The 27605-nt window shown below is 43.1% G+C and overlaps 1 protein-coding gene and 1 long non-coding RNA gene across 2 annotated transcripts in view; one reads left to right on the plus strand and one right to left on the minus strand.

Annotated features, from left to right (window-relative positions):
* Positions 1 to 1164: 1164 nt before the first annotated feature.
* The window catches only part of megf8 (multiple EGF-like-domains 8), a 31434-nt gene continuing 4993 nt past the window's right edge, over positions 1165 to 27605 (minus strand). The window contains 38 exon segments of the mRNA XM_044033728.1: positions 1165 to 4845; positions 4938 to 5070; positions 5529 to 5659; positions 6031 to 6201; positions 6297 to 6489; positions 7104 to 7272; positions 7344 to 7539; positions 8471 to 8685; positions 8820 to 9030; positions 10302 to 10428; positions 10538 to 10769; positions 10861 to 11034; positions 11037 to 11279; positions 12336 to 12507; positions 12597 to 12834; positions 12921 to 13039; positions 14403 to 14513; positions 14606 to 14856; positions 14982 to 15114; positions 15193 to 15433; positions 15836 to 16049; positions 16907 to 17091; positions 17179 to 17418; positions 17901 to 17984; positions 18086 to 18199; positions 18381 to 18512; positions 18641 to 18759; positions 18852 to 19112; positions 19233 to 19430; positions 19861 to 20064; positions 20990 to 21153; positions 21529 to 21676; positions 23805 to 23906; positions 23998 to 24149; positions 24258 to 24368; positions 24457 to 24602; positions 25729 to 25912; positions 25998 to 26211. Coding sequence (XP_043889663.1) covers positions 3346 to 4845; positions 4938 to 5070; positions 5529 to 5659; positions 6031 to 6201; positions 6297 to 6489; positions 7104 to 7272; positions 7344 to 7539; positions 8471 to 8685; positions 8820 to 9030; positions 10302 to 10428; positions 10538 to 10769; positions 10861 to 11034; positions 11037 to 11279; positions 12336 to 12507; positions 12597 to 12834; positions 12921 to 13039; positions 14403 to 14513; positions 14606 to 14856; positions 14982 to 15114; positions 15193 to 15433; positions 15836 to 16049; positions 16907 to 17091; positions 17179 to 17418; positions 17901 to 17984; positions 18086 to 18199; positions 18381 to 18512; positions 18641 to 18759; positions 18852 to 19112; positions 19233 to 19430; positions 19861 to 20064; positions 20990 to 21153; positions 21529 to 21676; positions 23805 to 23906; positions 23998 to 24149; positions 24258 to 24368; positions 24457 to 24602; positions 25729 to 25912; positions 25998 to 26211 — 7932 coding nt within the window. The 3' untranslated portion in view covers positions 1165 to 3345.
* LOC122774445 lies at positions 18974 to 20875 on the plus strand. Its single transcript, XR_006360992.1, has 3 exons — positions 18974 to 19134; positions 19261 to 19613; positions 19864 to 20875. It is a non-coding gene; the product is annotated as an uncharacterized LOC122774445 (long non-coding RNA).

The raw sequence follows: 27605 nt of genomic DNA on the forward strand, positions 1-27605 counted from the left end.
CATGTTTTACAACTCTTTACAACAAGCTTTTAGAGTTACAAGGTCCAAGGAGACACCACAATGACTTATAAATGCCAATTCTGTAGGTCTCACGTAAAATACTATCAATGTTTTCTAAACAACACTTCTAATACAGATACTACTATTTAAGATAGTAAAAAGACTACCACTCTAAAGTAGCATCATTAGTTACGGCTGATGCTAAAATGATACTAAAATACTATCAGTAGTTACTTAAGATGCTAAAATAACACTTAAACAGTATTACCTCCAGCTGTTACATGATCACTCTAGTCTGTTCTAGTACGAGTCTGATAATATGCTGGCTATGTAATCATCAAAGGCACTAAATGGTACTAAAGTCCATGTCAAAGGTCATCACAGGTCCACGATACCACTTTCCTAAGATACTAAAATAGACACCTAAATACTATCACGAGTTACTGAACATACTAAAATAGACACTTAAATACTATCACTAGTTACTGAATATACTAAAATAGACACTTAAATACTATCACTAGTTACTGAATATACTAAAATAGACACTTAAATACTATCACTAGTTACTGAATATACTAAAATAGACACTTAAATACTATCACTAGTTACTGAACATACTAAAATAGACACTTAAATACTATCACTAGTTACTGAATATACTAAAATAGACACTTAAATACTATCACTAGTTACTGAACATACTAAAATAGACACTTAAATACTATCACTAGTTACTGAACATACTAAAATAGACACTTAAATACTATCCCTAGTTACTGAATATACCAAAATAGCTCCAATTATTACTAGATAATAACAACAACAACACTAATAATAATAACAATACATTTTATGTAGAGGAGATTGAATTTGTGGATAGATGATGAACAGAGTCTTTGGGAACACCAGAGGAGAGGGGGATGTTTGGGATATGAAAGTTTTCAACTGAATGACCTAGTAAAATAGCAGTATCTAGTATTTTATATATTGGTAAAGATACAAAAATGTTATCAATAGCTGCTAAAGGTACTAAAATAGGCCCTTGAATAGCATCAATACTTGCTGAAAGATAGAACAGAAGTTACTTAGACGTTAAGATAATATAATAGTAGTAATAGTATTAACAGTAGTATGATAGTACACACACACACACACACACCATCTTGTTCCACAGACTTTATTTCAGTTGACTCAGGACAGAGAATCTTGAGGCAACAGTTTGCACAACACTGTTCCCTTCTTTGAAGAAAAGAAGAAAAAAAACAAACAAACACAAAAGTTATGTACAAAAATAAAGCATGTTAGGAAAACTGAAACTGAATTAATGCAAATTTGTGGAGGGTTGCTATAAATAGTGACGATATTTATTTGAGCTTTATTTGCTTTACTAAGCTGCGAGTATTCAGTTCATGACAAAAAACCTCCCAGGAAAACCAGTAGCACCACTTGAGGTCGTCCATGACACCGAGTGCCATCGGAGGCTGGACGACGTCCACTCTTTAGTGTTTCACATGAATAACCGGGCTCGGTGCCTCCATACAGTGCAAAAAGGAAAACAAACAAAAACATTAACATCAACACATTGTTTCATACATTTCTCACCAGGAGAACTTTCTAACACAACTCTTCTCACTATCAATGGAGTTTTGATACAGTATTTTTCAACCACATCGTAATGTTTTGATCATAATGTCGCAAACATTTAACGTCAACAAAATGTGATCGACTTTTTTCAACAGGACACATCATGTCTTCATGTTTATGGACGAGTTTGGTTGTGTAATTAAATTATTATAGGGTAAGGAACCCCAGGCGTGCATTAAAAACATGATCCTTCATTTTTTTTTTGTACAGAAAACAATTAATGTAACAATAATGTAAAAAATGCAACTGTTACTCCATCCTCCGGGAGCTGCACCACACATTTCCATTAGTGACTCACAGACAAGGCAAGAAGTGAAGGCAAATGAGCAGAAAAACCACGGATGTAGTGAAGGAATATGCAGAAACATACTCACCGGTCGTGTTTAACATAAACATAATAGCTTACAAGCCTGCCGCGTATTCAGTTACAATTACACAATTAAAATAAAAAGATTCTTGCAAGCAACTCTGACCTTTTGTTTTTTTCCTGCGCTGAGCTGACAATCAGAAGTTTGCACATTAGGTTGAAACAATTTAAACAGTTGTTTGTTCTAAATGGCAACTTCAATTTTGATTGTCACTTTTTTGGGGGTATAAAGCACATGTTGGTTCCAAAGTGAGCAGATGATGTCTTTCTTCACATCTCTGTTGGTCAGTGAGTATTAACACTAGCTCAGTCTCGGTGTGAGGCTGATCACAGTCAAGGATGCGACACTGTGGTTTTGTTTGTTGTAGTGCATTCTAAAGACAGCTGGCTTGGTCATGTGACGCACGGAAATACAGTATAGCAATACATCATACAACAAAACATACAACAAAACAACAAATTATACAGTGTATGTACAGTTGTGTTCCGAATGCTCCTGTTAACTGGCTGTGACTGTTCATGTGTGGGTGTGTGACATGCTGACAGTTTGGGTCACAGGACACAGCCTTTGTTGATCCAACGTTTCATTTTGTGAGTTCCGTGTTTGAAGTCGTTTGTTTCGATGAACAAATGAGGCAGCAGTAAACCAGCCGCTCCTGCCTTCTCTGACCGAAACGCAGATTTTCTTCATGACATCTGGTGCAGGAGAGTGAGTGAGTTTATAAGCATGAGGTGTCGATTTGATTGGAGAATCTGTGTTTCCATCGAGTGGAACGGTTCAGTTTGGTACAGTGCGGTACGTATTTTGTTTGCTTTTCCTTTAGGAATGCCAAAATAACCAAAAATAACAGCCCCGACCATTGAATTTTTGGCACCCTTCCTTTGAGGTACCAGAGTAAAATGGTACAGTAAGATTGGGGTGGAGCTAGACTCTGACTCCACCCAGGACAGTCAGCTGATTAGGTGACAGAAACTCCCTTTGTGACGCCTGCAGTCTATTCTCAGACAAAGCTTTGACGTCTTGCTGAGACGAACGCAAATCTTCAATGTTTGTTGTGTCACATTTGTTGTTGTCGCAGCGGTATGACATCACAGCTCAGCCCACACCCCGCCGACCAAATGAAGCTCTTGTTCTCAGTGGAAATGCAAGCCTGACCCATTCCAAAGCGAACCGTACCACGATGGAAACACCATGTTTTCAGTCTGTCAGCACCTCATACAACCATACATAAAGAAACTATCCTCTATGTCTGTGCCTTTCAAAAAAATGTACATCAGATACAGTTACAGATGTCTCCCATCATATTTCATTGATATAGTTTTCTGTTGCTCTACATAGCCATAGTGGTCAGGTGCTGATGCCCCAGAAGCCCCTTACGCCCCGCTCCCGCTCCTGGGTGCCCCCCTCCGTTGCCGTGGCCGCAGTATTCTTGCAAGTTCTGCCGCAAAGTGACCAGTGCGGAGCCCAGACAGGCGCGGTTTGGAGCCATGACTCCCCCGGGCAGCTGGAAGAGGACGGTGGCCACCCCGGCCATGCCGTCATCCGTGGGCTCCAGGGTAATGGGCCCCACTTTAAAGGACGAGTAGGAAAAACCCATGAGCTGGGAGAGGAAAGGGTCGGAGCGGCAAAAATGCTGGTAACCGCTGTAGGTGGACGGATGGTGGTGATGTGACGCTGGGTTGCCAGCGGTGGTGCTGGCATAGTGGTGGGTATTCAGGTAATGCAGGGGGAGGTGCTGACCACTGTTACCACCTCCACCCAGGGTAAGGTGATGGTGGTGGTGGCCTGTGGTTCCAGAGCCTGGGTCATGTTTGTAGGAGACACCTCCAGCCCGACCCCTCTGACCCACCACCACTCCTCCTAACTTGCTCGTGCGGGCATGTGCAAGTGAGACGGTGCTGCCCCCCACCCCTCCCCCAGACGAAGGCAGGTAGATAAGCTGTGGCTCCTCTGGTTCAAGATATATAGTGAGCTTCGCGAATGGTCTCGATGCCATCTTGGTCATCTCCTGAATGTGGCGACGCTGCTCCCGACGGAAGTCCAGGAACTGCTTCACCTTCCACAGGAGGACACAGACGGAGAGGAAGAGGAAAAAGCAGGAGAAGAAAACTGAGAAGAAAACAAAGAGGTCGATGTGTGCTTGGTCCTGACGCAGGAACAGCAGACCCTGGGACTCTCCCTGCCTCTCGCCGGTTCCCACGCCTCTCAGAGCGATGTAGAAGCGGCTGGACTTCAGGGAGTGCACTTCATGGGGGAAAGTGATGACCACGCGATCTCGAACGCGGCGCACGATCAGCACCGTCTGTGGTTTCCACACGGTGATGTAGGAGATGAGTCCTTCAGCTCGCTCCTCCCGAATTTCTCTATCGGACCCGGGAGCTTTCGCTTGCAGCTGCAGTGGGTTGTGGGAAAGCACGGGACCTCCAAAGCTGGATGAGGTGTTGGCAAACACTTTAATAGGAGACGGAGGTGAATCCTTATCCACACCAGCGGTCGTCCCCCGAGTCACCGCTTCCTCCTCAATCTTGATGGTGTGAATCCCTGTATAGCGGTCCACGTCCACGATGAAGGTGTCATGAGAGTTGGAGACGTACACCTCCACTTCGCCGAAGGTCACATCAATGGTGACCCGTATGTCCACATTGGTGAACTTGGGCTGGGCTGCAAAGAACACAGTCCGGCCCTTGGGGAGGTTACGGATGGTGGGGTCGTGGAAGCAGTTGGTCTGGGACGTGGGGTCAAAGCAGCACTCTGTGTCCACGTTGAACTGACGGTAGCACTGACGCCCATTCACTGGCGTGCCGTTGAAGGAGTCTTTGCATTTGGCACACTGAAGTGACAGGAGAAAGAAAAACATTAAAAACATTTAATTTTGTCACAGAATATTATGATACAAGGAAAAGCATCTCTACATGTGCATACCTGTTGCCTGTAGCAGTCTTTGCGGTCACTCTGAGGGTTGCTCAGACAGGACGAGGTCTCAGTGTTGTTTTGACAGGGGCAGCCTGTGCCGTCATGCTCATTACACGTGTCTGCGTGGCCATTACACTGACACCTGTGATCAAAATACACACACGGAAACACAAATGATCCAAACACTGTAAAATAACAACTTTGAATGATTACTCGACCGACTGCAGAACACAAGACACACACACACACACACAGACGACGAAAACCCAAGAACTTCAATTTGTTGAAACATGAGAGAGTTTTTTTTTTTTTTTTGCAGCTCCAGGTGTTTTGAAAAGGGGAGGAGTCTGCGACAATGAGACTTGCTGATTAGACGAGAGAGTGATGAAAGAGTACATGAAGTAGCTTGTGTTTGACCACAGAGAGAAGATCAACAAACACTAGACACCCATATAAACTGGTTTACATCTCAAAATAGTGGATTGGGGGTGAGTGACACTTTAAAATACCAACCACAGAAGTGAAGGAGTATAACAGGTACATAAAAACCTACAATCATACAGTTTGACACGTGAAGGATATTTTACAGTCATGACTCACTTCTCACACTTCCCCTGCAGCAGGAAGTAGCCGCTGAGGCAGCTCTCACACTTGTCCCCGACACTGTTGTTCTGGCAATTCACACACACAGCATTCTCTTCTGTCGGACCCTCAGTCACAAAATTCTGAATCTGAAGAGAAACGTTCATTTAAATTTCAGATAACTAACATACTAATGACATAACTTCTTAATATAATTCAAAAGACTTTTATAAGTTTAGCCCTTAGCTATATATTCATATATTGTCATTAAACATGCCAATCTGAGAACTTGGATCTGTTACAGTCCGTTCAGACGGATTTCCCTTTTCTGTTACTGCTGTATTTCCATTCCAAACAAGAATAATGGACAGACACGCGCAGCGTTTGTGCAGCTGAACCTTGATGCATGTGAGCGCAATATTGCGTCCATGTAAACAATGGAATTGTAAATTCCAATCGGAATTCATCTTTTTTGGGAATGAACAATGTTTCCACACGGAAACATACAGTAGCTACTTACTGTGTTGGGGCCCAAAATGAAAAGCCGTGGGTTTTCCAGCGCCTTCTTGTGTTCGTCCCGGGACAGACACACGGCACTGTTTCCCCTGCAAAACTCCCGACATGGACGACATGTTCCGCCGCCCTTGGCGGAGCCCACAAACAGTGGCTTACACTTTTCACAGTGTTTACCCTGAAATAAAGTGAAGGTAAAAAGGAGTACATATGTGGAATATATGGAATATGGAGAAGTAAGTGTTTAACTTGTGTGATATGGTAAGCACTCACTATAGTGTTATTGTGGCACTCAAGGCAAACATCTGGTTTGGTAACTCCAGCACAGTTGCTGTGTTCGTTGCAGCTGCACTGAGAGGAGCAGTTGTCCCCTACAAAGCCAAAGTGACAGCGACACACTCCAGGAGACACACATGTCCCGTTCACACAGCCCTGAGCACACACTGGCTCACACTGACCAGAAACACTGAGCGGAAGAAAAAGAGGAAGCAGCCATTGTGGTGAACACATGAAAAACAAAGACTTTAAATGAAAGTTATACAGTAGTTCAGGTTCTTTGAAGTGTGGTTGTATGAGGCACTTGACACATGGTCAGCACTAACTGCATCCAGGCTGAGGACCGGGACGCGAGGGAAAACAGAGTTTGCTGCTTCGTAAAAGGCTTACCTAATTCAAATGAAGAATATGTTTCCTGCTTTGACTGTTAGACAGCTTTTCCTGACAGGAAACAGAAGTTTACAACCTGACGCTATACAACAGCAAGTGGCATAGATTTAGGGGCTATTGTTTTCTGTGTGTTTGTGTTCATTAAGATCAGATTCATAGATCTCTATATTGTTGTTAATTAAATTGCTAGCTTTGTTCAGCATATTTTTAAGTTAAGATCTTTTGGGCTTTGTGCCTTTACTGGACAAGACGGAGACACATGAAAGTGTTGAGGGTCGCTGCGATGGGCTCTTTGACCCACAGGTTTGGGACCAGAATGCACCTGGGTGACATTTTGTGCCTCTTCCTTATACAACCACACTTCAAAAAGCTGTGAACTATCCCTATTTTTCTCCAGCAGTATATTGATCTCACCTGCTGAGTATGTAACCCTGCTTGCAGGTGCAGTGGTATCCCTGGGGTAGATCATGGCAGTTCTGGGTGCTGTTGCAGTGGTGATGGCCGTTAACACATTCATCCTCCTCTGGACAGTGGAGGAAAGACCAGCTGCTGTTTCTCAGCGGACAAACACCCTCACTCACACCTGGGAATCAAGAATAAAGTGAATTATCAGTAAGATACACCGAGCTCCTATTCAGAGAATCAAGTCCTCACCATCAAGTCCTCCCTGCAGACAGCGTCCAGCACCGTTACCCCCACGAGTGGCACACCAGCCACACTGAGGCCTAGAAATGCACTGGGAGCACTGGGTGAGCTGGGAGCACTGGGGAGAGCAAGAGTCTCCACCAGACAGCAGACGTCCACACTGACCTGCTTCACATCGCAGGGGCACAAAGGAAGGGCTCATGCACTGCAAGAAATGGAGGGAGGGAGGTTAGCTGCAGAAGGAAGACAATCTGTGGGTATTGGTGCAGCATTTGGGGGTGACTACGGTCACTCAACATACTTCTAAGTTGTAAGTGTCCAGCTGTCTCTTTATCATCCTGATCTTTATATCCACCAGTCAGCTTGCTCATTAGTTTAATATCAATATTGTTTGTACTGTTTTTCTTTGTTTTGTTCATGGATGGATTTGATGAAGAAAGAGATTTTGAATGTTCTTTTACTGACAATGGAAACATGAGTTAAACCAATCAAGAGAGAGCAGTATGAAGAAAAGGCTTTGGTCCAATTGATGAAGGAATATGATGACAAAATATGGACAACATCTTTTATCTATATCATGACATGAAAAAGACTGTTGATAATCATCACATTTATTATATTGAATACATTTGTGAAACACACTAAATATCACAAATTAGATATTATATAAAGAGTTAGAAAATACATGAAATCAACATCATATTTATAGGCAGTGCCATTGTTTCAAACACACATAAATATCTTTCATTTAACATTAGAAAGCCTTATAGACCACATATATAAAAATATCCATAGACCACATGCCCAGCCTTAGTCGAACATTTTCTTCAGTTTCCACTTGGTTGACAAAGATAAAAGTGTCTAACACAGATATGGCCCTCGTGTACAGGTGCTGAATATGATTAAGAGAAGCACCGGTTCAGACTTCAGTAGCAAAACAAGTACTTTTGACAGCTTGTTCCGTTTTAAGATTTCCAAACTAGAAAACCCTCGCTCAACAATAATAATAATAATAATAATAAAAAAAATAAAAAAAATTGCAGTACCACTGCCACTGCTTCAGCCTTAATCACACAGGAAACAGGAGCAGGGGGCGGGACAACCTATTCAAGTATTTTAGGAAGATGCAGACATACCTGTTGCAGCGCCATGCTCCACACGCAGTGCTGCCAGCCCCCGTCCGAGCCTCTCGAGCCCAGACACAGGCTGCAGTTCTGGAGAGTGTGGCAGGGCGGAGGGCACGGCAGAGGGGGAGAGGACTCCACTTGCATGGGTGAGACGTTGAGCAGGGCGTAGCTGAAACATGTCCAGTCATAGGTGGGGTTCACACTCAGGATGCGCCTGGTCTCACCTGGAGAAATCACAACAGATGTCCAAGAACTTAAAGTGGCTATTTAATCAAATGTTTTTAATGTTGGACATTTTTTCCAGCTCCAGACAGAAAACTAAAATCAAACAAATCATCTGCAATACTGTTTTCTGTACCTGTGCGCTTGAACTGGCGAGTCCACATGCATTTTCCTGAAGCAGTACACTTTGGGCAGTCAGACGCCTCACAGCTGGTCTCAGTGCAGTTGCTGGACAGAAAAATCTCTCTCTGGTTGATCCGACAGTCATGTTCAGACGTGCAGCTGACAGAGCTGCTGATACAGGCCCCCTCCGGACAGTTTGTGCACCATTTACACTGAAGAGCAGGCTAGAAAATGCAAAACAGAACCAACTTTAGCTCAGTGTATTTTATGCATATTTTCATTAATTCGATCAGATCACATGGGGGATCTGGAGCCAGTGGGGTACACCGTGGACAGTGCCAACACACAGAAGAACAACCATTCACTCTCACATTCACACCTATGGTCAATACAAATCACACACAGCTTTTATGCTTAAGTAGTAAAGTAAAACACTAAAAGGTAAACGGGAGTAAGAGCGATGGAAATAGATTCAGCAAAAAAAGAAAGAAAAATACATTTAGAAAACACAAACTGAAAGGACTGAAACCTCCCTCCAGCTTCTGCATTTCACTGTGCTGGGAAAAATAATAACAATAATAATAGAACCAGCAGATGTGAGGAAAGCACAACATTCCTCTAATCAACAACACAAGAAGCTAATATTACTTCAATAATAGATGGAAGAAGCAGCAAAACACCACAACAGCAGATGCTCTTTGTTTATATCATCAAGTTGCATCTTCTCATCCTTTAGTTGTGATACAGACTTGTGCGCCATCTACTGCTCGTCTCAGTGAACTATTAGCAGCAGTGGATAGAAACACATGAATGTGCATTTTCTTTTACCAAAAGTACAAAACACAAAACAAATACACATGTGGACAGAAATCATGTATGTGTGTATTTACATTAGGGCTGGGCAATGTTTGGATACTATATTTCATATTGTGTTAAGGTATCTGTGATTTTAAAGGCTGGTGCATTGATGATCATCATATTTATTATATTAAATACATATAAAATAACATTATAAACATTGATCAAAAATAAATAAAACAAATTTTCATTTTAAGACAAATTATTTTAAGTTATATCCTTCATTTGATATTAAAAAGCCAAAGAAATAAAGCAGGTATTTTAAGATCATGTAATATCGCCTTTGAGAAGCACAAACATCTCAAAATAAAACTTTTCATGAGTCCAGAGAAACAACCTGTGTGCCGCTTTATATCCACATACATCTCATATATCAGGATAGCTGAAAAACTTCTAGATATTATTTATAAGCCATACTGCCCAGCCTTACAGTAATACTGATTTGATATTGTGATATAATATCATTATTGAAGTAGGAAAACAAGTATATCGCCTCTCACTTTCAGAAAAGTGAGAGGCGATCACATGTGGTCACATCCCAGTTGCATGTCGATGGCAGGTGTGAACAGTTGAACTTACAACTTTCTATTTGTGATACTAGATCTGAATGAGCTCGGGATGGTGTTTGTGTGTGTACCTGTGATGGACTTGACAATGTCTTGGGGTGTCGGGCCAGGCATTCGCTGCAGGTCTTCAGCCGACGACACTGGTCTGGCTGACGTGGGGTTGGGGAACACGGGGACTGACCTGTGAAACAACCCATCCTGATGGAGACAGAGGGACTGCTGCATTATTTATTGGCCCGAAATAACTTATAGTATCAGGCACAGAGCTCTATTTATTTACTGATTTGCTTTCAGCCAGACGTGTTACCTCTCAGCAGTATTTGAAGTAGCACAGCTTCCCCTACACCACACGCAGCTGCCTGTGGTGGTGTTGCAGGCCTCGGGGGTTGGCAGCAGGCCACAGGGGTCAGAGGGCACAGTCAGGGTTAGGAGTCTGCCCAGTGTGACACCGTTGAAGCCCCCTGACACAAACATACGACCATCCCAGCTCGTCATGGCAAGAGATACGGAACGATTCACTGGATCTCCAACGGCAGAGACTGAAGGAAAGAGACGGGAAGGTCAGTTTAAGGTACGGTAAATTATGATTTGACAGCGAGCGAAGCTGCAGGACAACTTTCAGATGATCACCTGGTCGTATCCAGGTGTTACAGTTGATCTGATACAGAGACACAGAGTTACTGTAGTCTTCTGCTTCTGTCCTCCCCCCAACTATGACCATGGTGTCTTTGATCAGGGCTGCAGCATGGAAGAAACGGGACAGGGGCTGCGAAGCAAAGGACACGATCAAGAACAGATAAGTTATCTTTTTGCACTCGACTGATAAACATAAGTGTTTGACTTGTTTAACTTTCTGTCACTCAAGCAGGTGAGAGAGCTTCTTACCTTACTGCCCTGCGAGGGGACGAGCAGAGACCAGGTGAGGTTGGGATAGTACAGACTGTAGAGCTCGCCTGAGGGCTCCACTGACTCCACGTGAAAGCGATAACCTCCAAAGACATAGATGGCATCAGTCTGCTCGTGGTAGACTGCCGAGTGTCCATATAAACCTTATTTAAAAGCAAAACACAGAACAATGAGGAGTTTGCAACATCTGTGTGTGAAGTTACATTTAGGAGACTTGACTGGTATAAGTGTGTAATTGCTTTTAAAGCCTAATAAACCTCTTCATTTGGACAAAGGGTTTGCATTATGGAGGTGGCCAACTTATTCTATAGCATCCCAAATGCACAAAACAGCCAGAACGGCTGCTTAGAATGACATCTTCTGTTTCCACTTGTTAGTTTTCCTCTAGTCCTCCTCCAGTCTCCAGTCTGACCTATAAATGTCACTACTCGTCACATGCTGGACCATCCTGCATCTTTTTTTATTTACTGAAATCCTCTTTACATCCTGTCACACATCTTTAAGCCCTCGCAATAATAGGTTTAGCTGTAGAACAGTTATTAACCAGTTTATGATGACAATGTTTAGAGATTTTCTGTCAATAAAAATCTCCTCACTCGGCTTTTATCAGTTGCGATGCAGTGTGTGTTTGTCATGTTTCGAGAGCTTTGACGAGAAAGCAGGAGGACGTTTCGTTGCATCTATAGCAGTGGAGCATGTTATTATGACCTTTTCCAGACTCATACTAACACTGTACGTTGAAATTGAGCACATTTCAAAATGCAATCATGTCAAGCTAAATTAGTTAGTTCATTAAATAAAGTTAAAATACATTAATAAGAGCGGCTGCCTGAGGAGACTGCAAAATACCACAGAAAAACAGCCTTTTCTTACCGAGCAGCATAAGCGTGGAAAAGCCTAACTACAGAACATTATAAATGATTTCACTCATAAATGATTTATTTGGTACCTATCTTTTGACTAACTTCCTACAAGACTGTGTGGTCTAATGTATATTGTACGTATTGATTGTTTGCCTGTTTGTCAGTGTTCATGCTGTGCAGATGAAAATAAGCTTTACCACATTTACATGATTTATGAAATGAGCACGTTAATTAATGTACTTTGTCCCTTTTAATTGAATGAAATAAACATTTTTTGTTTTTGTTCTTAATGAAAAGTTATGATATAATCACTGAAAAGCAAAAGGCCTCAGAGACCTGTAGGTGGTGTTCCAGTGTGTGGGGCTATGGTCCAGTTCCCAGTACGGGGGCTGAACTCCAGCAGGTGGTGGTTGAAGCCGTTCTCTGGAGAGTAACCTCCAATCAAAAGTACGGAGGATTCTCGGCGTACAGTCAGAGTGTGGCCTGCGACTGAGGACAAGACTGCGCTCTAACAAAGGCACAAACAAAAGTATGTGAGGCACAAGAAAGGAAAACCTTTCAAAGATTTTGGATTTCCACATTACATTCGATCTTTACCTTGTGTTCTCTCCAGACTAAACTGCTGAGATTGAGACTCCAGGTATCCATGGCAACACCATTCTGAGTGACACCTCCCACCACAAACATGAAGTTGTGAGTGGCACCGTGGCTTCCAGAGCCAGACTCATGTGTGGTGAGCAGTGCACAGGCGTGGTGATAGCGGGGGCTCGGAGCTGAGCCCTCCTCCGCAGAGCTCGTCAACATTTGAGTCCAACGATGCTCCGACACGGAATATCTTAATGAAACAGAGGCAGAATGCATTATAACACAACACACAATAACACAATAACACAATATTTCCTTGAGGTTATGTGCCCCTACCTGTAGACATTTCCCAGGATGCCCTCTGACAAGGAGAGTCCTCCATACAGCCAGAGATTGCCCTGTGGTCCAGACACTAGAGAGTGGCCCATCCTGTGGAGGAACCTGTGGGCCTGGTTCTGTGGAGAAACACAGCACGTGAATGTGAATGTGTGTGTAAGTAACACAATGAGGACGTGCTCTCCGGCACTGGCACAACATTATTCAGTATGTCGCAGTGAGCAGTGATGATCCCAGTGAACTCTGAAGTAGAACAGAGCAGACACAGTAGCCCGTGTCATAGCATTTCATACAAATATGATTACAGTTTTATTTTTCAAGATATTAGAAAACGAAAACTAACCACAGAAAGAAACAACAAAAGAATGACAGTACTTCAGTTTGTGTAGCTTGCTTTTTCCACCTGACTTATAGAACAGGTTTGTCATTGTTTGAATCACAGGACAAGATGACTTCAATAACTCGGCCTACATAGTTACATAGTGCCGGTGCAGGCGATGTAGACCTGTTCAAGGTTCGGCAGAGGTGCCGTTCCCCTTGTTGTAAGTTGGTGTACCATCAAAATAATCTTGGAAACATTATTTGGAGGTTGAAATCCTACATTGTGTTACTTTAATATGATAATAAAGTTTCCCACAAAATCTAAAAATAGCTAAATAATGTTTCATTACCATCATACAAATTAAATCTGCAGCTCAATGTGCATATATTGGGGTCTTATATAGTTTATACATTAAAAAAACGAGTGTTTGCGCTCTTGGTGTCATGAGGAAGAGCAGGAGCAGAGAGGGAGAGTTGGTGAAAGTATAAAATAAACAATAAAAATAAACTAGTTACACAAAAATAAACCCTCAGACATTAGGGCTGGGTATGTCCTACATCAGTGGTCACCAACGTGGTGCCCGTGGGCACCTGGTAGCCCGCGGGCTCATTTCACTTCACCTCACTTGTATGTATCCATATGATCACTGAGTAAAATGTCCTTGATATTGTTTATAAAAACTGTGATAATCATTAGGAGTAAGCACTGGAATTAATGTGTATGCAATTGAATGCATAATATTTATCCTTTAAATGGTAAACTGCATAAAATGTTAATATGGTAGCCCTCCATATTATTCTCTAACCTTCAGGTAGCTCTCGGTCTCAAAAAGGTTGGTGACCCCTGTCCTACATCCACATGACACAAAACAGAAGCCAAAATGTGATACTTATTGAGAAACGCAGTTATTTTGAATTATGACCACAACCTACACATTATCTAAAGCCTTTATCTGCTTTATTATCCTTAACAGTAAGGGCAATGGACACGTTTAAGATAATGCTCTGCATCATGATCAGTGATGATAACATCTTAGACAATACCTGTCTTTTAATTCATTGTAACTCCCGCACAGTCCTATAATAATTGTTTTATTACTTGCAGTAACAGCATACAACTGAAGGAGCAGAAGGTTTGTTTATGTGAGGTTGTGCCATTACCTTGGTCAGCTGTGTGTCCAGCAGTGTTTCCCAGATCAGGGTGTTGGCGTCTCGAGGAACGGAGCAGTCTGAGCCAACCCAGCTGTCTAAGCACACACACACTCCCAGAGACTGAGACAAACACGTTATGTAGGTTAGTGATACAGGTAAAACATGGAAAACCACACGCAAAGTTCCAGACATGGACATGATAGAAATCTTACTGAATTACAAGCCCCCCTTCCTTCTGCTATTCCACAATCCTGGGGGCACATGGGCCGGTCACAGTGGGGTCCTCCAAAGCCCTGAGGACACTGGCAGAGGCCACTCTGGCACTGGCCTCCCCCTGGGCACACAGGTGAGCCCTCATCACCCTCGTCGGAGCTCTGGTGACACCGGCGCACCCAGTAAGACGCGTTGAAGCCTTGCGGTTTGGTTGAAGACACGTTGGCTTCAAAGTAGACTGAGATTATACCTGGTGGTGAAAGCAAATTCATTTGTTTAATTAGCCTCTTATCAGTTACCAGGAAGTACATAAACTCGGGTTATCATTTAAAAAGAGTGTCTGCTCGTGAGTCAGTGGGTTAAATGGAAGGATACCTGAGGTAGCCTCCACTGTGATAGGCTGAGTCCTCGTAGTGCCACAAAAAGCTCCAATTAGGTTATGATCCGAGTGAACAACTCCATTAGCCAGAAAACGAGGGAGACCGTCAAACACATACACAAACGAGTTCTGCAGAATATAAAGAATTTGGCAGAGCGTTAACGCGAAAACTGACAAAAACAATGTGGCCGACGTGTTTGTACTCACTTTACAATGTGTATGGGAGTCAGGGTGTAAAGTGAGGGCTACAGGGGGACACAGCTGTCTGGACATACACGGTGCCAGGTTATCGGTCACAGACAAGACCCAAAGGCAATGAGAAAGACCTCCTTTCCCTTCAGTGCCGCTTCGCCATCCCAGAGAAGAAGAAAGAGGCACGGTGGAGGACAAGCTGGAGGAGAGGAGCACAGAGCGACCCTGGCACTGACGGTAGCACGTGCCATTGTTCCTAAGAGACAGAGAAACAAATCAGAACATATAGAATTCAACCAAAGTCCTCATCTCTGGTCAAACAGTGACAGAGGAGACAGCAATGTTTTACTCAAAGACAAGATGCACACAGATGAGGTGGTTAAAGCAACACTCAGTCACTTTCCCATAGAGAACAGTGGGCAGCGCTTGTGGGGTCTCTCCTTCTGGGCTTATGTTGGAGCTGACGTGCGTTTGTCTTTAATGCTTTCCAGTTACTTTTCACTGCACCTCAGACTCTGCGCAGGGTGTGTGTGTGTGAGTGAGAGAAGTTCAGGTGTTCAGGGTGTTTCAGCAGTTTAGCTATAGCATAATCTGTATGGACAAAAGAAATGGAACCTCCATAAAACACTGTGATTATATGGTGTAAATATCTCAATACCTGGGGTCTCCATAGTAACCAGGCAGGCAGGACTCGCAGTGTGGTCCCTGAGTGTTGTGGGTGCAGTAGCATTGGCCAGTCTGGTTGTGGCAGTAGCCTTGGAGAGGGTCACCATGGCCATTACACTCACAAGAAACACAGCCGCTGCCGTCAGCCAGGGCTGAACCGAAGCTCCCAGGACGACAGTGCTCACAGTGAGGCCCTGTAGTCCAGTCTGACAGAGGGAAGACCAAAGATGACATTTTAACTAGCGCCTTACAAATGAAATAATAGTCTTTATCATAAAGCCAGCACCACACTGAACTCTGCACTGAAAACACACACCTGATAACCCATGCACAATATTTATTTAATTAATAGACATGTTGGCGCAGTATATGGGAATATGACAATTAAGTTATTATAAATCTGGAATTTCAATTCATCAGTTGAGGGGCTGGACAATACACCAATATTATATCTATAGAGTGGCATGAAACACGAGATCATGTTAGACTTTGGATATCATCATCTCATGATAATGTATCTGTGATGACTTTTCTTCTCCTGGTTTTAAAGGATGTTGTTTATTATACTGAATCAATTTGTGAAATACACTAAATACTATAAATGAGTAAAAAACATGGAATCAACTAAATAATTTACTACCTTTTTTAATAATAATAAGCCTAATATTTATGTAACAGCTAAATTTAAACATATTTAGAGGCAATTTCATCGTTTCTAACACACGTAAATATCGTTCATTTAAAATTAAAAAGCCAAAGAAATAAAGCAGGCATCATCAGATATTAAAGGTAATACGTGTATTTTAAGAGCATGTAATACAGATCATAAACGGTAGCTCTTTTATTTTAGAGTGCATATAAAGTATATATAAAGTGTACAGAGAAAAAACTTGTCTGTAGCTCATAATTAGGCTAAAAATACCCAGATATTATTTATATCACCTTTGACTTTTACACGTCACCCAGCCCTAGTCGGAGTATGATTTTAACTATACACTGTCTCAAAGAGACAGTAAAGAGGAGCTGCTCATCATCATCATCATCATCATCATCTGTGTCTCACCCTGGCATTCGTCACAGATCCCCGGAGCAGTGATACAGGTAGAGTGAAAGTTACAGCCACAGTCCACATCACATTCAACACCACTCAGAACCAGAGTGGCAGGGTCAGACGTCCAACCCAGGGAACACTCGCACTCGAAGCGTGGGCTCCCGCTGCACTGACCCTCGCGACATTCATTGTAGCACCTGAGGAAGAAAGACAGTAACATCCCGACGACTCAATGCAAAAGTGAAGCATTATTTTAGACAAAGACAACAGAGGTGAAGACTCACGTCTGGTTGCAGTGCAGCGTGCCGTCCCCTGTGTATCCTCTCTCACAGTGGCACTCGTAGGACGTGGGAGTGTTAATGCAAGTGGCATAGGGGTGACAGTTGTGAAGACCCAGTCTGCATTCTTCGACATCTGGGCAGGTGGGGTAAGACCAGACTGCATCTTGGTCTTCATCGTCCAAGTGCTCCAACTCCAGCTCCATCTCCAGCGGCCGAGGCGGGGCTGAGGTCTGAGGCTCGGGGCTGAAAAAAGGACAGAGGGATTATTTATGATGGAGAGAATTACATTTCCAATTAAACTACAGGAAAACTAATGGATAGAAAGAAAATTGGCTAGCACATATTGTACAATTAAGATTAAGAATTAAAAATGTACTTAAAGCAAAAGGAAGCCAACTCTATTTATTTATATATTCGCATTCAGAATATGAAGACACACCCAAAAAGTTTAATTCAGTGAGCAGCTGATTATAGTATGACACAAATATTTATCTTGTTTGTTTGTGTCCCTGTATTTATAGATATTTGTATTATTAGCTTGTTCTTTTAAATGTATCTTGTACTTGGATGGTTCTAATTTGTATGTGGAACACGATCATTATTAATAAAAAGACAAAGCAGATATACGATATCTGTTCTTCAGTTTTTGAGAAATATCCTTGAACCATGATACGAACACATATTCTTACTTTACAGTTCAAACAATTCAACACACAATCACATACTTAGCAGCTCGTGCTTCAGCCACAGCCACACTGCAGTTATAAACAGAGGGATCATCTATTCCAGCCCAGTCCCCCCTCAAACACCTGAAGAGATGAGTGTAAAACAAAGTGTAAGTAGAAAAACAACAGACATTTCATAAGAAAATGATGTTTTTTGTGTCAGTATTGTTTAATGTCATACATACTTTCCAATGGTGGGATTGTTGTAATCACCACACCAGCCACACTGGAATGTTCTCAGACAGTCTGTGCATGTGTTGAACGATGAACATTGTTTACACTGGGGAACTGAATGAACGCTAATGATGGGGGGAAAAAAGAAGACAATATCAGATTATTCATCCAACGTTCACTGAGTGACAAAAAATCCTCTAAAAAGTTATTTCATCTGCGTTTCTCATGTAACGTGAAAGTAATCATTACGTGCATCAACTCTCATGTAAAATATAGCAAAAAAATGGAAAAATGTCCTCCTTTTACCTGTCATACCAGTCTCTGCACTCTCCATATGGGTATTTTGTGAGGTAGGCAGCAAAGTAGAAGCAGGCCTGGGCTGACTCACACCACGCACACTGGCTGGAGTTGGACAGGCACTCGCCACATGTCTTTCTCCTATGCAGGACAAAGATTTAACCATAGAGTGGAGGAAAATAGGGGTGTGTTAAGGGTTTTCTGTGGAAGTCATGCAGTATATATAACTACTATGTAATTAGTATAAAAGAAAAGTCTTTGTAACGCACTGATTGCAGACTCTAGGACACCCTGTCGGGTCTCGTATAGATCCGTCCAGTCTTCCCCGTCGACTGCACTGATAGTCCCCTTTCTTGCTGGAGTTTATCTGCCACTCACAGTAAGGGTCCTAAACAACAAGCATTTACACACGTCGTAAGTAAAACACCAAGTTAGGCTATTTAGATTATCAGTAGTGCTGTGTGAAGCTGTGTATTGTACCTGGGTACAAGCAGAGCAGTCTCTGTACTCTTCACACAAGGTGCACTGCTGGGGGGCCAACAGCAGATGGTGCTGATCTTCCTCTCCACCTTCACTTTTCTCTCTCTCGGGGCAAGGTTCAAGGTCCGGGCTGTCCCGCAGCAGGCAACGGGACAAGGACGGGCACCAGCCACAGGACTGATCGGACAGACACGCCAGGCAGGACATGTAGCCCGAGCAGGAACCTGAGCGGTAAGGCTCCAAGAACAGGAAGGAGATTTCCTACAAGGAGAGCAAGTTATACGTAAGTGGATTTAAGTTTCATGTTCAGCATTTAATTTACAGCTAAAGCAATTTTCATACACAAATAAATGTATAAATGTATAAATGTACTTTACTCACACTCCCTCCTGGCAACGTTCTATTCCAGGTAAGGGCCATCTCACTGGTTTGTCCTGAACCGGAGTTGTTCAGGTAACCCTCAGCCTGAACAAGGTAATGATTGCCCCTGGTCAGGTTAGAGAACAGCCTACTGCCATCTGAGCGCGACAATATCTTCAACTCCTTTTCCTGCTGAGCTGCCCAACGACCCACCACCTCCTGGATTCAGGAAGAAGAAAAAATGTTAGGTGGCTAAGGGAAAATAAACAGGCAATAATTATTTTCCAATTTAATATTTGTCCTTTCAAATAATTGCAGCTACGGCTCATGTGTTGAAATGAAATCATCTGGGAGTTTTTGAAGACTTGGCACAGCAACAAAACACTACAAAGACACACACAGGTACAGTAAGCTTTCTATTAAGTAAAGATGGGGTAAATACACACAAGTCTGTTTGGGTTTATACAGCAGAATCTGTATGTTTTTATGTCTCCTTTATCATTTATTGTATTATAAAGCACTCATCTGTATTATAAAGCACTCACTATAACAGTAAACTTGACTTATTTACAAATCACATACAAAATTGTTAAAACATTTTATTCATTTAAAATAACACTTTGATGTGGAGACATGAACGTTCCCTCACCAGTTGGCTGGAGTTGGGACCCGATGCCACTCGAGCCTCAAAATGGAGCCTCTGAATGCGAGCCCACATGGAGACGGTCTCGGTGGGAGGAGAGGCGTGTGGGGGAGCCCCCCACAACGGGTGTATGAAGCCCCTGAACTGCAGAGCGACGTCCATTTCTGTGGTGGGGCTAAGGATGATGTTGGAGCTGCGGAGGATGGAAACCTAGCGAAGGGTTGAGGAGGGTGAAGGACAAAGGAGGATGGATGGAAGTGGAAACACATCAACAGCAGCACTAATCTCTACACACCACTCCACAAGTCTGACATACACTACTTACAAAAGGGAACCTTAACTACAAGCATAGTGCAAAACAAACAATTAGGAAATAAAGAGAAACGATAGTTGGAGTTTTTCGACGTGTGAGGTACTGACAAATAGACAGTGGGCGTGCTAACCCTCACTGGCTAACCCTCTGCAAGGAACCACTTGCTCTCGCTGAAAAGATGGCTGCCAGCGGGGACACAAGGAAAACTGATCCGGTAGAATATGTTTGCCACTTTATTGTTCTATTTTCCAGCAGAGGACAGACGTTTGTAAACCGCTCACTCTCCCACACCAAATTCTGCAATGAAAATGAGCATTTTTAGCAGCACTGTTTGATAAGTTTGTGTCATTTAGATAAATCTGAATTTCAAAAGCCAGAGCAACAAAATAGACCTACATCTCCTCTGTGCTGTGAGTAAAATTGGACTTTGGTTCAGGAGAGTGAATGGTTTACAAAGAGACACAACTTCATTTCAAGTTCTAAGAAAAAGACTGTCTAATGGTAAGATAAAGTGGGAAACAATTCTTAGGATACCGTTGACTTGAACATTGTATATATCATAAGGTGAACCTTTTGTTAAGTGGCTAAAATACAGTTTCCAGGACAGCAGGTGTCCGTGTCCAGGCTGGTTCTGAGCGCTGACTATGTGTCTGTAACTCACAGAAGTGTACACAAGGAAAAATGAACAATAAAAGAGAAACTAACACATTTTTAAAGTCGAAAACTACAGTTTCGGAGGAAGGAAGGAGGGATAAGTACAAGCAGAGACAGAAGTTACATCCACAACTAATACAGTTAGAACTTGAGGTCTGGACTCTGTACCTTGTCAGGCTGGGAGTTGTTGCGGGGGTGCTGGAAGGTGAGCAGGTGCAGTCCTGGGACATAGTTCTCGGTGCGACAGGAGTGGAGGGAGGTAAGGAAATGGGTACGCTCCCCCCACCAGCCGTACGCCCCTGAGATCTGGTCCACACGGCACACACTTCGCTCTGTGAGACCGAGAGGGAGAGGTCAGCACACAAAAACACACATCTGACCTCTAAATAGCTCATGACACGGCAGTTTAAAGCAAGTAATACTAATACTGTACTGCATCGTATGGGACCTGTGACCTTTGGGTGTGACAAGGAAGAAGCAACACGTGACTGTACTGCACCAAAACAAAGTGTGTGTGAATGGACAGCTGCGTCAGATCAGGTCAGGTCTGAGTAGTCTGTCCAATCTCAGCTAGGTGTAGTCAAGTCAGTGTGCTCCGTCTCTGCAACACCCCCAACATGAGTCTCCTCCCTCCCAAGTCATCTCCCAACATCACTGGGGGTTTTTTTTTTCTCCTCTGGCCTCCTTCCTCCCTGCATGCATCTCACCTGACACGGGCAGGCACGACTCATTCTGAACACACCACCCAAATTCTCCAGGGGCAAGGGCCAAAGTAGCTGGAGTGCCACTGAACACAAGACAAGACTGGCAGTCAGACAGGAAGCGCGCCAGGCCCAGGCAGCCAGTACTGCCGCACTGTGAACGGAAGACAGGGGTCATAGGTCAGTGTCCGTCAGTGACAGTGCTGACAGACATTCATACACAGTCTGATAATGAAACTTGACATTTCCGAGGTTATACCCCTGAACTCAGATAACAGACACTTCGCCAACCCGAACATGGGATTCCAAGATGGCTGCCACAGTACAAACACTGCCACATTTACTGTTAAAAGTACCTCTGTCAGTTTTGTTTAATAGTAAATTAAGTCATATACATAGTACTACTGTAGGGCTGCACTCTTCTGGAAAAATGTGAATCACGATTTTTTGCTGAGAATTGAGATCATGATTCGAAATCTAAATGTTTATCGCATTAATGAACAAAAGATTAGAAACATTCAATTAGGCATTCAATAAAGTGCCTGAACACGGCCCTGAATAATGGGCTCATTGTTATTATTATTGTTGTAATGGCTTCAGTGACATATGGCGTGTTTCCACGAGCTGGACTCATGACGTCATAACCAGGGAAAATACGAGTGCCGTCACAAGAATCAAACCTAACAATGCCGGACTGTAGATCATTTAAAAAGACTAAACAATCGTGGGTTAATCTCTAAAATCTCATCATTTAACAGAGGAGTCTGGTGTATTCAGCGACATCACTGCTGAAAGCCGGTGATCGCGCGCAGCGAGCCGAATGCAAACCTTTCTTCGGCCTTTTTCTCGTCACTACCACCGGGGTTTTCATTACCATCCATTTTGTATTTATTTCTCCTTGTAAACTCTCAACTGCAGACGGACTTCTGCCTTCACTGAATCATGAATGTAAATGTGCTTCATATGTTGAGAGAGAAGGCAGCGACGAGGAAACTGAGATTGTTTATTTATGATGCAGCTCATCAAATAAAATGCAGAAGAATCGAAATGAGATCACGTGTCGTTGTGAATAGAGATCGTGATTTCGATGAACGATTTTTCGTGCAGCCCTATAGTACTGTTTGATTTTTAACCACAGACATGTTGCTCTGCTGTTTGTGTGCCATACTTAGCGTTTTCAGCAACTGATACCGGGCCAAAGCATCATATCTTTTTCTATTCTTTTTTTCTTCTAAAACGTCTAAATCTAAATGCCAAACGTGTTGGTTTAAAGTAACTTGAAAATGCCACAGACAATTACTTGTGTCTGCTCTTTGACTCATCTTTTTAAAGGAGACATATTATACCCTATTTCCCCAATTAAAATAGTTCCTTTGTGTCCTAATGAACATGTCAGTAACATGCTTTGGTCAAAATACCATAAGGATGAAGCATCATAGCCGTTCAATAACCCTGCTAAACCCACCCCTTTACATGCAAATGAGACACAGGCAAACACACACCCATTTCTTAACAATGTGTGTGTTTGTACGTCAGTGACTAAATACGGCGACCGCTGGCCGCAGTCTGATGTGAAGTGGTGCGAACACACGAACACACGTTTGCTGACTTTATCCGGCACATTAGCTTCATATATAAAATCCTCTGTAAAACACTGTGCTCCACTGTGCAGCCACCAACAGCACACTTGTCCCTCCGCGTTGACATAATACCGCTCTTCCTCCCTCGCCTGCACTCTCGCAGGGACAAGGTGGAGCTAAGGTGGAGCTCTCCAAGTAAACTTACTGGTGGGCGGTAACATTCTCAGTGAAATGCGCATGCTGTCGTCATAAGCGCAAGGAATTCAACATCGAGCGTTTTATCGCCTATACTTACGCTAAGGGGGACCATGAAAACATGACTGAGTATTCTTTTTCCACACTTTGGCGACTGGTAGGGCCTCCAGAGTCCCAAATATAAGTACTGAAATGGTTAAAAAGTTGATTTTGCATAATATGTCCCCTTTTAATTTATATTTTCGTAAAGATAAGCAAATAAATAAAAATAAATTCATCTTAATTGATAAAGATAACAATGCTGACAGGCCAATTACTGCCCACTCATGTAGTGCATCGTTATTGACTAGAATTGCTAAAAATGGCTAGCCTGAGCTTTGTTTGCGTCACAGTGAAAGCGACGCGACAAAAAAACATACGTTATTTCGACGACATAGTTCAATTAATAATTCAAAGGCAGAAGGTGTTTGACTGAGGGTTGTGAAGCAGTGCTGAGTGAAGCGTTACCGGGTTAGTGGGTTGTGACTCTCGACAGCGGCCTTCGCACCAGCTGCACTCTGGGTTCTTCAAGCACATGCTTTCATCTATAGCCTCAGCACATACAGCATCCTGGTAGAGAAACACACAAACACACACAGGAAGTTTTGATATTTGTCTTTCTTTTCTCTTGTTTGTATGACATTCTGACACCTTCACTCACCCTGTCACCTCGTTCACTACTGACAAACAGTGGAACTTTGTAAGCCACCAGGTCTCTATGGGCAACACCACTGTAACCTCCAGCAACCAGGAGCACTCGACCTTCCATCACGGCAGCAACATGTGAGTAACGCCCATGCACAGTATCCCCGCCTTCAGAAACAAAATGACATTCATTATTGTAGGCACTATGTGAGCAAGTAATAACTGTTTATAAATATGTAAAAGACGTGGCAGATGATTATATCTAAAAGAACTCACGGAGGGACCATCTCTCGCCAGTAGACACCCACTGATGACAACCCAGGTGGTAAAAGAAGATCTCCTCATCATAGCACTTCTCCTCATAGTGGTGAATATGTACGTTCCCACCTGGGGGAGAAAGACAGGGAGAAGGGAGGATAAATAAACACAGGACTGCCCTGAATGCACTGTGTCTGATCATTTTGTCCATGCTCACCATAGACCACCATGTAGTTTCCAATGACGGTGGCTGTGTGGAAAGCTCTTTCTCTGGGGCCCGTTGCTGGAAAACGTGAACGGAGAGATGTCCAAAAGCGCTTGTCCACGTGGAACACATCGGTATTGTTCACCCTCACACTAAACCTTAGAAACGCAAACAATGACAGAACTTTAAAAACTTTTATTAATTATTATGGCGTTTTTTGATAACAGATCCCAGGTCTTAAATCACCAATCGTTGCCTTTTCGTGTACACATCCACTATTTGCTGTTGCCATCTTTCTCTATCTGTATTTGGATATCGTTTGATCTATTTGCTTTATGATAACTTTTATTTTCTGTTTCTGTGACTGTGTGACGTTTTTACTGTTTTATTTTCAAAATATGTTCAGTGATAACCACGCTAATGTTTCCCCCCGAAGACGTACCACCATCGCCAAGTCTCGCATGTTGTCACTGAGGCTTTGAAGCAACTTTAGCACAGGTAAGCCTTGTACAGAGAATGCAAGTGAGAAGCCAGAGCTCGAGGAGCCACCGAGCTCCTCGAGCTCTGCTGTTTGGGAACACTGTGGTTTCCCAGTGAACTTCAGTAGCAGCGGAGAAAGCCAAGTGAACAGTGCCGTAGATAAGCAATTGTAGATAAATTAACTACTTAACAATCCTACAAATGTGGGTTAATCTCCAACAACTACAGAAGTCTGGTGTAAAGTCACTAGTCACTTGCGTGTGTGTGTGTGTGTGTTGCGTATAAAACCAAGTCACCGCAGTTTCACTCAGCCGTGCAGTGATGACTCCGCCCACGTTAAGTAGGTACTTTTTTGTAGTGGCGAGGCGAGTAGAGCCGGTGGAACCGAACCATGACATTTGCGTATCATTCATTACCCCCCTAGTATGTATTGTAAAAACCTGCGTTTTTAGCTTGCAGTAACATAGGAGCTGCTGGTCTTTTGCTTCCTTGTTGGGCTGCACGATAAACTGTTAAAAAACACGATCTTGATTCACAACTACACACTATCTCATTTCTAAATGACAACGATTCTTCTGCATTTAATTTCATGAGCTGCATCATAACCTATTTTCCTCTCAGAGTTTCTCACCCTAAACGCAGCCTAGTCGATGCCTTCTCTCTCAACATATGAAACACATTTACATCACATCATATATATGTGTACATATACACAACTGCAGGTGACTGCACAAATGGACACACATGATCATCTCTCTTGTAAGTCTGTATCCACAGTATTCACATGCACAGGATGGTGTTTACCTGGCAGTGGTGGGTCGATGGCCTCCATAGACCAGCAGTGTCCTGGATGGGCCGTGGAACACCATGGAGTGGCCAGCGGTAGCTGGAGGTTTTCCCCCAGTGGGCTGCACAGTCTCCCATCGTCCAGAGCCACTCAGTCCGAACCGATACAGAGACGAGGAAAACATATCCTCCTCAGTACGACCTGGGGAATAAGTTCAGATGTTTTTTCTTAAAGATATGATTGTACTGTATGCCATAAAAAGGTCACAATATAATTGGAAACCCACCTCCAAACACGTAGAGATGATCTTCGACTACAGCTGCAGCATGGTTTGCTAGTTTAGGGGCACCAAGTGTACTTGAAAAACCAAGCTGTTGCCAGTCATCGTGAAGTGGCCGATACATCCAGACATCACTGGCCAGCGAGCCATTAGCTAATTCACCTCCAAAGATAATCATGTTGCCCGTCCATTCTACTGCTGTGAGGGAATGACGTGCCACCTGACAACAGAAGAGAGTCATAGGGCGCAGAAGGAAGAAAATGACATGGAAATAAAAAAAATTATTTCTGATATGTTACGATATTTATGTGTGCAAATATAACGGATAACAGAGAAACACCAACTCTATACTCATGACTATATAACCTGTATGAATGCACTTGGTCAATAATGAGAATCATGCCCCACTATTTTTAAACCGCATCTTGCACATTTAACATGAATGCATGTTAAATCAGTAAAGTCCATGATGTCTTTACTGAAAATACTGTGCTTGTGTGTCTACATTTTAAATCATTTTGTTTTCATCAGTGGCAGTATGAGGAACTCTGTGCACCCCATGACACACCAGTGATGGGGACGAGACCGCCTATGCCGAGTCCGAGTCAAGACCAAGTCTTTGAAGGGTCGAGACCGAGTCGAGACCGAGTCGAGACCGAGTCGATACCGGGTCTTTGAAGGAACGAGTCCGAGAAAGCAGAAATCGGTCTCGAGACCGGACTCGAGTACTACATCACTGAGACACACTCACCCTGACTGAAAACACGGCTGTCGGTGAGAACACAGGGGAACACAGATTTTAGATGCCTACTTGATAAGCCTTCACAATATCTTAGGATATGTTGACCACTTTGTTTTAACAGCCTTTTCTGACGGGAGACATTTGTATGGCCTTGTAAACACCACACCCCCCACATGAAGGCCCATAAAGAAAACAAGAGATGTTACATCACATCACACACAAGTTGTGGAGAGCAACGGAGAACTCGGTGGTAAAGGGAGTCGTCTTTCTACTTGAGGGTTGTGGGTCCAATTCCTGACTCTGCAAGTCTACATGCCGAAGTGTCCTTGTGCAAGACCTAACCCTTACGTTGCTGTGCCGGCTGCGTAAAGCAGCTTGAAGTGGGCGCCAAGTCTGGAATATTGCTATATAAAAACAAACAATTCAACATTTAAAATAATTCCTTTCGGATTTACGGAAGTGACACAGACCAAAATGAGGCAGCAGTGGCCTAGCAGCTCACATCTTCAAGCTGGCTGAAAACACTAAAAACTATTCCTCTGTGGACTTTGGTGCAAAACAGTTGTAAACATAATCTGAAAGATACAGATGTGCGCAAGCATAGATTTTTACTAGGTGTGCCTTTTGTTTAGTGGGTAAAATGTGTTTTCCTTACAGGAGTCGTTTAAATCACTGTTCACTGAAGCGACACCTGATGGTTTGTTAGTGTTTGTGTTTTCTGATTTCTACTGTACAGCGACCTTGGGTTTCATGAAAGGCACTTTTTTTATTACTAGTGAGAGTGAGTAGGCCTCCCTGTATTAGGCTGTTCCCTACACCAGTGGTTTGCAAGGCAAAGTCAGCACAGACTATGTACCTCATACAACCATACT

This window comes from Solea senegalensis, linkage group LG9 (genome assembly GCF_019176455.1).
Source record: "Solea senegalensis isolate Sse05_10M linkage group LG9, IFAPA_SoseM_1, whole genome shotgun sequence".
In the NCBI taxonomy this organism is placed as follows: Eukaryota; Metazoa; Chordata; class Actinopteri; order Pleuronectiformes; family Soleidae; genus Solea; species Solea senegalensis.